Source organism: Lacerta agilis, chromosome 12, assembly GCF_009819535.1.
Source record: "Lacerta agilis isolate rLacAgi1 chromosome 12, rLacAgi1.pri, whole genome shotgun sequence".
NCBI classification, from domain to species: domain Eukaryota; kingdom Metazoa; phylum Chordata; class Lepidosauria; order Squamata; family Lacertidae; genus Lacerta; species Lacerta agilis.
Genome location: NC_046323.1, coordinates 25246746 through 25258483, shown reverse-complemented (window position 1 = coordinate 25258483; position 11738 = coordinate 25246746). Strand labels below are relative to the sequence as shown.

The following is an 11738-nucleotide window of genomic DNA, read 5'->3' as shown; positions in this document are numbered from 1 at the left end:
AAACAAGTGACATTTTAGAAACTTGATACTGTGGAGTTGGTAAGATTGATGTGAAACAGCTGGAATTTTTTTTACATGTAAAGTAGAACAATAGTTCTTGCATACAGGTCCAGCTGTTGTGAAAATAAAACCTGGGGGGGGGGGAGAACCCCTATCGGAAATTGTTGCACTAAAGATACACAATACTTTGCGGAAGGTCTGCTATTATGTATAGCTAATGTGGTTGCATTGCAGGTGCACTGAAGTTTGAGGTTCATTAAGTTTTCTTACGACACGTTTATTCTAAATCAATTGCTATTACACTTATACTTCATTCAGTCCAATAACTCCCCCCCCCCCAATCTCCTTTATTTTGTTCTCCTAAACATGAGGTCACCATTGCAAAGATCTAACTGCAGCAAATCTGCTATAGTCAAATTAAGCAAATAAGACAAATTCAAAGTTTTCTTGTTAATACTTTTATTAGTGTACTTTTCTGAACTTCTCTATTGGACAAACATAATGCAAACTCCAAATAAAAACTTAGAGTTCTTAGCCGTCAGAAAGAGAGACCATGGCATTCCAAATTTGTTTTCATTCTTCATTAAAGAAAAAGGGGGAGATATTGAAAGAACCATTAGGCACACAGTTGACACATACTGTACAATGATATGCACAAGTCATTTATTTAACAGCTATATTCAGATGTGCTCTTTAGATTTTGCTCCTTGCAATGTAAGAACCATGCTCATTCGAGCACAGAGAAGTAGGGATTTACAAGGAGTGACAAACCAGACTTTTAAAACAAGTCCTTAGATAAGCCAACACAGCAGCAATAACAGAATATACATTGTTGGTTAAGACAGTATACCTTTGATCTCAAAACCTTAAAAACTTTCTCTCTTTTTTTTAAACAGTTATTCAAATACACATGCGTTACAGGAAAATATTGCACTAAATTAAAACTGAGGTTGTGGAATTCGTATTTTACTTTTAAAAATTATTACACATTCTGGTAGCATTTAAAATTAATTGTTTAGTCATAGCAAACACCAGAGGCAGAAGCTTGAGGATGAACCATATGAAATATTCCACCTTACTGTTCATTCTCTCTCAATTAAGGCTAAAATAAGTGCATTTTGCTGGACAATGGCACATTTATTTTCAGAGGCTGGTCACAGCATTCTCAGACCAGGTCACACCTGGCTAAGTATCTGCTGCATTTACACAATCAATTCTGGGGCGCTTTAAAATAACACAGGGGCTACAGTTGAGATAATGTGAATGGACAACATGGGAACAATGCATAATAACTAATCAGGAAGAGATGTACAAATTGACTGCTTCTGTCTACAGGCACGCTCTGAAATTAAATGTAGATGGAAAAAACCCTTTGTGCAATAATTGCGTTCAAAGAAACAACACACCTTTGTTTCATTCACACATTTTCTGGATATGTAATCAATTTTAAAATTCAACAATTGAACATAATTCTGAAGTCTAATGTAGATGGCCCAGGGGTAAGAGATACCACATACTATATTGATTGCTATTCATTTCCACTTTGAAGTATTGAAAAATAGTCTCGAGTCATATATTGAGGCTGTTACCTGTATTTTAGGCCTGCCTTTTCTCCTATTATCCAGTGTTTCACATGGATTATAGCATTCTATTGTTTTAGAAGTCAAACTGGGCAGGAATAAAGGTCATTAAGAGATGGCATGGGCCTAAGTTTTCATTGAGTAGTACACCTATGTAGATCATTCAACTTCAAATTGCAGGTGATGCCTGTAGACTGAAAACTAAATTTACAGGGAAAGATCAGCAAGCTTATTTCGCCCCAACATGATGGGTTTCTGTTCTACCTGCAGTGCTTTTTTTTTTTTTTAATTAATCATGCAAGTCCTCCCCTGCAATTTAAAGTAATAGATTCCAGACAGTTCTACTACCTCAATTAGAATTAGGCCAGAGCCTGAGGAACAAATCTTAAGATTATTTTTTTTAAGTGTGTGTGTATATATGAGAGAGATTCAAGTCAATTGCCACCTATATTTAAAAGCATTGAGGAGGCTACAGAAAGAATACTTCATACATGTTATCTTAAGCTGTTCTGATTCTGGTAAAAGGGAATTACACGTATAGTATGGATCTGTAGAGATGGGGGGAGAACAATTGCACTTGAAGACATGCATACTGTAATTAAGATGTAAAAATCTTTTTTTTTTAACAGCTTTGCCATTACTGAGTAGGCTTCACAGCAAGAATGGAATCCAAATAAAGATAGTGGGTAGGAGAAGGGCTGTAGACTTCCTTGTTCATGCCTTAAAAACACATGTATTTCTTGGATACCCTCCCAATGAATATTTCTTTTTCTCTTTCGAGGTTAAAGCCATTTTCTCCTGATTTTTTCCCTACATGGGAGGACCTGTTTTGCAAGATCTTTAGGCACTGCATTTACGCCCAAACCTGAAACACATTGTTTTTAAGTCAGCCCCGTTGAGTAAAATCAAATGTGTTTAGTATCAGAGCATTAAATGACTACTATTTGGGATATTTTCTCGGGATCGTAAACAAACTATATAGTAGAATATTAAGGGGGTTATACCCAATGCTTTGAAATTCCTTGATCATGGGAGGTGCTCATCAAGGAGATTCGGGAAAAGGAGATTCCAAGATAAATTAAGGCTCAGCAAAAGTAGTAAATTATTACTTCATTCTCAATTAGACATTATGTCTGGAAGTAAAGAGGATAGACAGGGGGCTTTTTGTGTAGAAGAAGTTTATTTATTAAAATTTTACATTATGCAAAAAATAAAAAAGATTGTTATTTAAAAAAATATTGTTGTTGTGTCTCTTATTTTCATATATACACTGTGGTGCATTCAGGAATTTGCAATTGTTTGCATATGACTGTTCAATGAAGTCCAGAAGACTTATGTCAGTAAGAAACCAAGTCATTTCAGCAATTTTCCTCTTGAGGTGAACACACTTAAATAAAGCTAAGGGTGACAATTAATGGCATAAAGTGAAACCATTCTGATAATAGTTTCTTAATGTTGAGAACGTTGTATTTTAATTTGCTTCTGTTTCCTAGCCCCCAAAACTCCTAATAAATAAATGTGATAATCCCCTTTTTTAAACATCTGTCCTTCCCTTCACTAAGTGCTATTATGAGCCTTTCTTCTTTAAAAATTATATGCAGAATACAATAACTGTTATTGAAGAGCAAAACAAGATCACTAAGCAGACTAATTCAAACCAAGATGTTTTTCTTTATGTGTACCCATCCTGACTAAGTAATAAAACCAACGAATATAATTTTCTTAGTTATTTATTATTATCATCATTCTGGAAAGTGAAGCTAACACGGCTTTCGCACATATTACTTCAACCTTTAGTTAGCAAATGTAGTTTGGGAAAATCATAAAATTTCTCAGAACCATCTGTTCAAAAGACTTCTTTCATGCTAGCTCAACCACTTCAGAGCCGCTCAGCGAGACCTACATGGCCTCAACAGTCATAATGCAAATCAAATTGCCCCTGATTTTCACATTGCACAATCTCCCAGTTCCGAGCAAAGCAGTCAAGTCCTCCATTGCTATCACCACAGTTGTGCTTTACTTATCACTCAACTGACACAGTCTAGCACTTTTCATTGCTGGCAATCATAGATTCCGTCAAGAGTGGAAGGAACAGACATTCTTACAGAGTGGGCTAATATTCTTCTCAATGTTGCATGAAGGTGCACCAAATCATTTAGACACATGAACCCAGTTCATGGTAGTGGTTGCATAAGAGAAGGAGGATGAGAGGAACGATTATCTCTTATGGATGCATTAATAATCTAATATGTGACACTAAAAGACCGGTGCCGAAATAACAGCATGAGAGTTTTAAGCCCCAGAGAACATGCCCAAGTCCTGGGCAAATGGACACCAACATAGAAATCTGGAGTGTCACCTTTTCTGTAAAGAAGGCGCTTGTGTAGATTGCAGTCTTTGCTTATATCGCTGCAACTGCTTTGAGGGTGAATGCAGTTTTTTGAAGAGTTCAGGGAATTCATTTGCTGGAAATAAAGTTTCCAAGAAGCCCTCCAGAAAGACGTATACCATCCTCTTATTCAGCTGAGTATGCTGAAACATTTCAAAGACTCTGAGAATGCCTTTCCTTGTTGTCTCAGCACCTAGGATATGCTTCAATTCATCTAGACAAATCACAAAATGATGTGACAGTTCAGTAACAATTCAATCTTCATGTTTATTTGCTGTAAAAGTAAAATTTTCTTAAAATATTCAAGAAAATAACTATCATTCCCTAAATAGCCCTCGCACTAAATGCAAGGTTGCAAACTGCCTCAGAGAAATAGTTTCTCAACACTGTTCACATGCAGGCAAACAAGACTCTGCTTCTTTAAAACCTATGTGACACATCTAAGGATATGTTCCAATTCGGCTCAAGGAGAAATAATTTCACATACCTGGCATCATCCCCAGTAATTTTGTTTTTCCAGCAATTCTCGTTCGCATTCTAATGGCATTGTCTCTGCGGGGAACAGTCTCAGCTAAAATGCCATTGGGCCAAAAGGCATCTCTGCAAGCAGACAACTTTACCAGTTAAAATAAAAATCAGGTTATAGTTCTCCTCTGAAAACTCAAAACACATCTTGCACATGCAAATCTTAGGTACTATATTAAGACCTCAATATTAAAGTAGCTTCTCTAGATTAGCTGGTGTGTTTCTTCAGATCTTGGTTATACAACAAGGATGATAAACCTGCATCATTGACCACACTGGCTGTGGCTAATGAGAACTGGAGTCCAACAACATTTAGAGAGCCACAATATCCTGGTTGTGCACGATTAATCACATCCAGTGATAGTTAGCCTAGACAAATGACTGAAGCCCGCCAATACTCACCAGCCCCAGCCAGCAAATCCAATCCACAGGGATGATAGGAACTATGGTCCAACAACATCTGGAAGGCAATAGCTTAGCCACTGTTGCTGTAGCCTTTTCAGGTGCTTACTAGCCTGACCAGAGCAGAATAAATTAGGAGGAATAGCACTATGCTGGAGGCCCAGTGCCAACTAGGCTGGATGTCACATGCAAAGACAGCTAAAGCTATCTCAACAAATCAAGATATTAAAAGCCACTAGTGCAAAGGAGAGGAATGTAGAAAACTCCTAATGATATCAGTTTAAACTTTCTACGGGAAAGAGAAGTTAAACTAACTGCTACAAAACAAAGCTGGAAAACATACAGGATATAGGTATTATTCACTGTAACCAGGAAGGCTGATAGTAAGATTGCACATTAGGCAGATTTTTTCCCCCTAGGTACATCTATTTTTCAAGTAACTTAACATATTTGCAAAGGAGGCTTTCTATAGAGACCGCCTACCAAGAAAAGGTTAATCATCTCTTTAAACCTAGCAGAGAAAGTGGCTCTCGTGAAAAATAAGAATAGTTATAACATCGTATAGATGTGAACAACAGGAAATATAGGCAGGAAACATAAATTGCTTTGGGTACAGCATGCGTTAAAAGGACATACCTGAAACGTTTAACGGCATCTGCTACTTGTTCAGGAGATGTCATCCAATCAACATGATCTACTATTTTTCTGAAATTAAGATGGGCATATTGCTTTAATATATCGTATTCTTTAAAATCGAATGCAAGAAATAAAAGGGACAAATCTCATGTCCAAAATTCATTGATATAGCAGCACCTGAAAGGGTTGGCAAGACCTGTATCTCTGCAACACTTACATCTACCAAATACATTTGTGGGGCTGGAAGGGTAGGTAGGAAAGGAGAGCACACCATTTCTCTAAACAAATTTGCTGCTGTTTTAAGTGCTTCTATACCTTCATGCAAAGGTGCCTACAGCAAGCTGAGCTTTAAGGGGCTGACTCCAGAACCTTCATTTCTCCCCTACATATTTCACAAAAGTAATTATATTTAACATATGACTATCCAAAGAAAAGCTGGATAGTTGTGAAGTATACAGTACCAATTGCAAGTGCAGGAATAGTCCTAAGAGACTGCTAAGGCTGTTTTGCATGACATGGTAAGCCAAATTCAGTAAGATTTGTTTTTGGCTACAGCTCATGGTTGGTGAGGAGAGAGCTTAGCCATGACTTCTGGTCTGGATGACACGCTAAGCCAATCCATGGCTTAATCTTCCACAGGACAGCAATAAAGAGGTCAATGCAGAAGCACAATGACTGCAAGTTCCTCTCTGACAGATAGCCTGCACTAAAACATAGTTTGACTTACAGAGTCATGCAACCAGGCCTGAGACTAACTCAATGCCAAATATCAAGCTTCACAGCTGAGCAGGAAATTGATCCAAGGTGCATACCACATGAATGCAGCATTCAATCCATTACCCTACCCTATCTAAGATACATGAGGGTAGGGTAGGAAAGGAATTGTAATTTTACTAAGTAAATATTGGTAATCTCCCACAAAGACACACTGGACCCAGGTGATATGCTCAAAAGCTACCTGGGTCCAGCACGCCATCATGCAGAAGCACCCTTCTGGTGAGACTAATGGATCTGTTTTATAAGCTAGCTGGGTAAGGAAACAAGACAGACAGCAAACACTGTCTGGAGGAGGAGGAGGAGTAAGAGAACCATTTATCACATCACGTTTTGCCTCCAAAATGAGTGCTTAAAAGACATAGGTTTTTCACATGTACTTTACAGAATTAACATGTTTTGTTATAATTATAAAGAAGGAAGGCAGTACTTATTTATTGTATATCCATGCATTGCTCTAATAAGCTGCTGAAGCAAGTTTTTGATATTTCGTCGTAGCCATTGATTTCTCTCCTTTAGATCAAAGATTTCATCCATGAGTAGCAGCATTATTTTAAGAGGAACATTGTCCTCCACCTATAAAATGGGGTGAAAAGGTTATTACTTTTTGGCAAGTGAATGAATCTTCCTCATTTCAGTAATACATATCAAAACTCTGAAGAGCTTGCTTTGTTCAAAAGTATGAAACTATTGGAACATTTCAGCTCAAGGAAATACACAAGGTTGGATCTAACACAGTCCTTCTTCAAATGAAAGGAGTCCTGCTCATGAAAGTGGTTTGATCCAGCAGATGCTTCCACAAACAGAAAGGGACAATTTTCATAGAGTCTCCCTGCACTGTCTCCTGCACTGTTCTTGAGGGTTCTCAAATCCAATCACAACAGCAGATTTTGGGAGAACAAGAGATCTCAGGGTCCCATTGTAACCCCTTCATGTTATAATTACTTTAAACACAAAAGCGATCTGGTATTTACATACGACAGATTCTACCCCCATAGATACCCTGGCATTGAACCTTTTGTGGCATATTTTTCAAGGTTAATATCAATACTTGGAATAAGACCCAGAGAGAGACTGGAAGCCATCACAGAAGACAAAGTAATGAAATAATGTGTTTATATCTGTCAGTAATAATTTGTCAACAAAGTATACAAATTTAGCTCATAGGCCTTCATTTCAGATTCCTGTTTTTGAAAGTTATAGCCTAGGAACATTAAATCATATTTAGCAACACTTTTTTCTATGAAGGAGATCAAAATCGAAAGGAAAAAGATGCTCTATGAACTACTGGCCCCTTGGAATTTTTGACTTTTTTTCAATGAACAGCATGTTACAAACTGAATTTGCATTATCAGTTTCAAAAATCTTTTGCCGCTCAGCATGGGAGGTTGTTGTTTGAAGAGAAACAAGTCTGAAGCACTCCCGAGTGTGTGGAATCAGCTGAATGGCCCTTGGGATAGTGTCTTGGTAGCTCTTAATTTCAAACAAAACTTTGTGGATCACTGATACACCCACAGTGTATCTGAATATTACGAGCTGACTAACACATTCTTCGGTGACATGAAAACACTGAAAGATGCAAACCCAACCATATTTAGCATTTTGGGGGGAAATTATTTTGCTTCCACATACATATGTAGAATCTTCACACTTCATTACTAGCAAGATGCACCATAAATCAAAATCAGTAACAGCAATGAAAGAGAATATAAGCTCTTTCTGTGATGATCAAAACTATGAAAACATGAAACATGTAATGCTCCTAAAGAAGGGTTTTGTTTTTGCTTTTGCTAAAATCATAGCAGCAGACAGTATTCAGATATAGAGACTGGAATGCTTTGATGTGGCAAGAAAAAGATGTGAAGTGTAGAACAGGTGCAGATTTATGACCATGACAAATCTGCATATAATCAGTGGTAATCTTATGGTCCTTCTGTCCTCATTAAAGATAAAAGATTTTTTTTTGAACTGATCTTCACATATTTAATCAGTGTTTCAACCAAATCAGAAATTCCCTAGTTTATGAGAACATCAGGGACTTAGCCTTTTAATCTTCACCTTTGTATTCTTACATACACTCACTTTGGAGCATTTAATAAGAAACTCAACTACATCTATGACCAAAGAAGTTGTTTAATGTTTTGAGGTCATGGAACTATAATAAACTCTTATGAAAATGTAGTAAAGGAAGCTATCCATTTTTTTTAATAGAACTGACACAGAATTTGTTGATCATTTGAATATTGTAGGAGTGGGGGGCATCTATCTATCTATCTATCTATCTATCTATCTATCATCGCTATAATTAAGTTTTATTGGGATCCAAAAAACTATTCAAGTAGCTTTGCACACCTGATGGGGTTTGGGGTCACGTTCCTTTAACAGGAATCCCCCCACGTGACATGGCAATCAGGGTTCAAAACTGAGATTTCCTTTACATTTTAAATAAGGCATGAAGGCTGCTGTCAAAGGGCGGTGAGAATCCCATGATGCATGCTGCCTTTCAGTTTGCCTATACAGTAGTGCCCCGCTAGACAAATGCCTCGCTGGACGAAAAACTCACTAGACGAAGGCATTCGTCTAGCGGAAGGCTGCCCCGCAAGACGAATTTGTCTATGGGGCTGCCTCGCAAGACGAAAAAAAAAATTTTTTTTTCGTCTAGCGAAAACCGCGGTTTGCACTGGTGCTTCGCTAGACGAAAAAACCGCTAGACGAAAATATTCGCAGAACGAATTATTTTCGTCTAGCGGGGCACCACTGTAGTTGTTATTGGGACCTTAGCTAGAGGACTTTACATATTTATCCACCACTGATTCACAGTAATACCATGGGTAAGTTCTAGTGTGTACACATGCACATGTATGTGTATATATATAACATGCACATATAGACACATGTATACATTTCATTTATAAACAAAAGTGAGGTTAGTTTAAAAGCAGCTATCAAACTCACATTGTCTTCAACTTGTGCTGCAACACGGCAGTGCTTAGGATCAACGTATGTCTTCTGCATTAAAGGAGGATCCTAAATCCCAAAGAGAAATTATTGAAAGCGAGAAATAGTGATAAAAAAATATCCTTTATAAAGCCATAGAATTCTGAAACTCAATTCAAAACCAATACTTTTATGAACTTTAGTTCATAAAATACTTTTAAATGCTTGATATAAAATCTGCTAAGACACAGCACTGCGGAAGTGCTTTAATAAAAATCCAAAACAAGTATTGTAACAAATTAAGCAGCATTATGAGTATCTAATAGTCACATAACAAAAAGCCTAACTGGCCTGCATACTCACACTTATCATTTTATAAATAACTTTTTCTTTGGGATTTTTTCGTATCAATTTATAAAATATAATGGAAAAATAAGACTTGCTTTTGCTTAAATCTCATATAACACAAATAGTTTATGCTTCCAAAATGCCTTATTCCTAAAGGCATAAACTACTGCTTAATCTGCATTTTCAAATTTTACTTTAGTCCATTTTTAAAGAAAAGGTTCCAATATTGTTTATTACTATGCAGGTGCATTTGTTAAAGATTAGTAAGGCCCTACATTGCTGACCTTAGAACAGGGGTGGGGAAATCTGTGGCCTGTCAGAAATTGGCCAAGCTATCTGAAACTGATGGGAATTTGAACCCAGCAGCTTCTGGAATGCCACAGGTTTCCCTGCCTCAGTTCTACAGCAATATTTACGCAATACAACGAAAAGAAGAAAAGGAGATTAAAAAAAAACTCATCTTGCATGGTTTTATTGTAACATTACACACTTGAAATATTCCGTTTTGGGAAAGATGCATTAATGTGTGACATAGCAGAAGTGTTGGGTTAGCAATGGCAAGGCTAAATGGAATAAATATATTTTATTCAAGGGTGGGGAAGGGGATTGATGGAAAGCAAGGTCTGGGGGGGGGGGAATGGGAGGGAAAATTGCTTCAGACATTTGTCTCCCCTCTCCAGCATCTCTAGTGTACGCACAGAGCTCTTGATGCACACATGATGCCTGATGCAAGCCAGAACATTCCCTAGCATGGAAACAGAGGACGGCCTCTGCTTAGGCAGAGCATCGTGTGAGCATTGAAGCACTGAAAAGCTCTGGGCTGCAGCCAGTAAGTGGAAATGTGGGGAGGAAAACTATGTTAAAATAAGCCTAGGTGTTCTGGTAACTCAGTAAGGGTTGCAAAGTTGACAGTATTTGAGGAAAGTGCTGGAGCACAGACAGTGTTCTGAAATTAAGAATGAGAGTGTGCATTTTCAGTAGTGGCCCACCCTAAATTAACTACCGTAATATCAACATTAGGGAGCTTTACATGTCTTTGAAACAAAACTACCCTATACACTGATGTAACTGCATATTCAGCAGTATATTGGTAAGGCAAAAATGATTAAAAGAAATGACAGGGTGCACCATTTGTGAAGAAGATGGCCCACGGTTGCCAAACGCTCTGTTTAAGAGAACGTTTGGCAACTTAACAATCAAGCTTCTCAACTGATGGTAGCAGCTGTATTAATCTACGTATCTGAACCCACAGACGTTTCACTCACTCTGCAACATTTTACAGTGCTGGCTTGCAAGTATCACTAAGCCATGGTTTAGCATTACGTGTATAAGGTGAAATGACCCCAAGTAAGATTTGGGCTTGCACAGGGTCCATGTGTCCAGAAGGACTTTGGCAGGATTATGTTCTTATGCACTCCTTCCTAGGTTATTTTTTTTCATTCTTCCAAATAAAAAGAAAGGCAAGACTATTAAACATAACTGTTACCTCACATTTTGCCTAGTCTGATCATGTTTAAATGAGGAGGCCCAAAATGGAACCAAGTCTAATGTGCGTTACTTCAATGCATTCTTACCTTGAAAAATGATTGCTTTATGTCTTGTCCCAATCTTTCTGACATTTTGCCCATGTTGTCTGACATTTTAGTCATCCCCTCTGCGAAGCTGTCAGGGAAGGACTTGACAGCATTTGAAACATTTCTCATAGAGTTACGCAGTGGGTTTACAAATGTGTCCATCTGAAGAGGAAAACATTTACCACGATTGCATAAATCTATGAGGATATGACTCCAGTCATCCAATAATGTGTGTTGAAAACATCACACTGTTTTGGAGAGCAGTAATACAAAGCCATTACTATGAAAAAACATCACTGTGTTAATTTCAGGCATCAGTAAGGCTACCGTAGTTTTGTAAAATACATGTCCTGACTTTGAAAATGATGAAAACTGAGAGAAATGTCATCCACAGACAGCAAGTTTCTTGGGCAAAGGATTTGCTTTTGTAACATTACTATGCAAAGTACCATGTTTGCTGGTGCTGAATAATATTAATGGAATGAAAGCTAGAGAGCCCCTGCTCAAGCAGAAGACATCTCCACCCACACAGAAGGGGGTCTCAGATTTTCCCCTCCAGTTGTATCCCCCCAA

At 37.7% G+C, this 11738-nt stretch overlaps 1 protein-coding gene across 3 annotated transcripts in view; it reads right to left on the bottom strand.

The window, feature by feature from the left end:
* Positions 1-435: 435 nt before the first annotated feature.
* Positions 436-11738, bottom strand: part of SNX13 (sorting nexin 13) — a 63593-nt gene continuing 52290 nt past the window's right edge. For 2 of the 3 annotated variants that reach the window (XM_033165645.1, XM_033165646.1), the window contains 6 exons: positions 11166-11327; positions 9262-9333; positions 6737-6882; positions 5533-5601; positions 4457-4569; positions 436-4183 (listed from right to left, as the gene is read on the bottom strand). In XM_033165645.1, the coding sequence (XP_033021536.1) occupies positions 3936-4183; positions 4457-4569; positions 5533-5601; positions 6737-6882; positions 9262-9333; positions 11166-11327 (810 nt within the window). In that variant the 3' untranslated portion in view covers positions 436-3935. The remainder of the gene's footprint in view (positions 4184-4456; positions 4570-5532; positions 5602-6736; positions 6883-9261; positions 9334-11165; positions 11328-11738) is intronic. The other variant, XM_033165647.1, reaches the window with a different exon arrangement.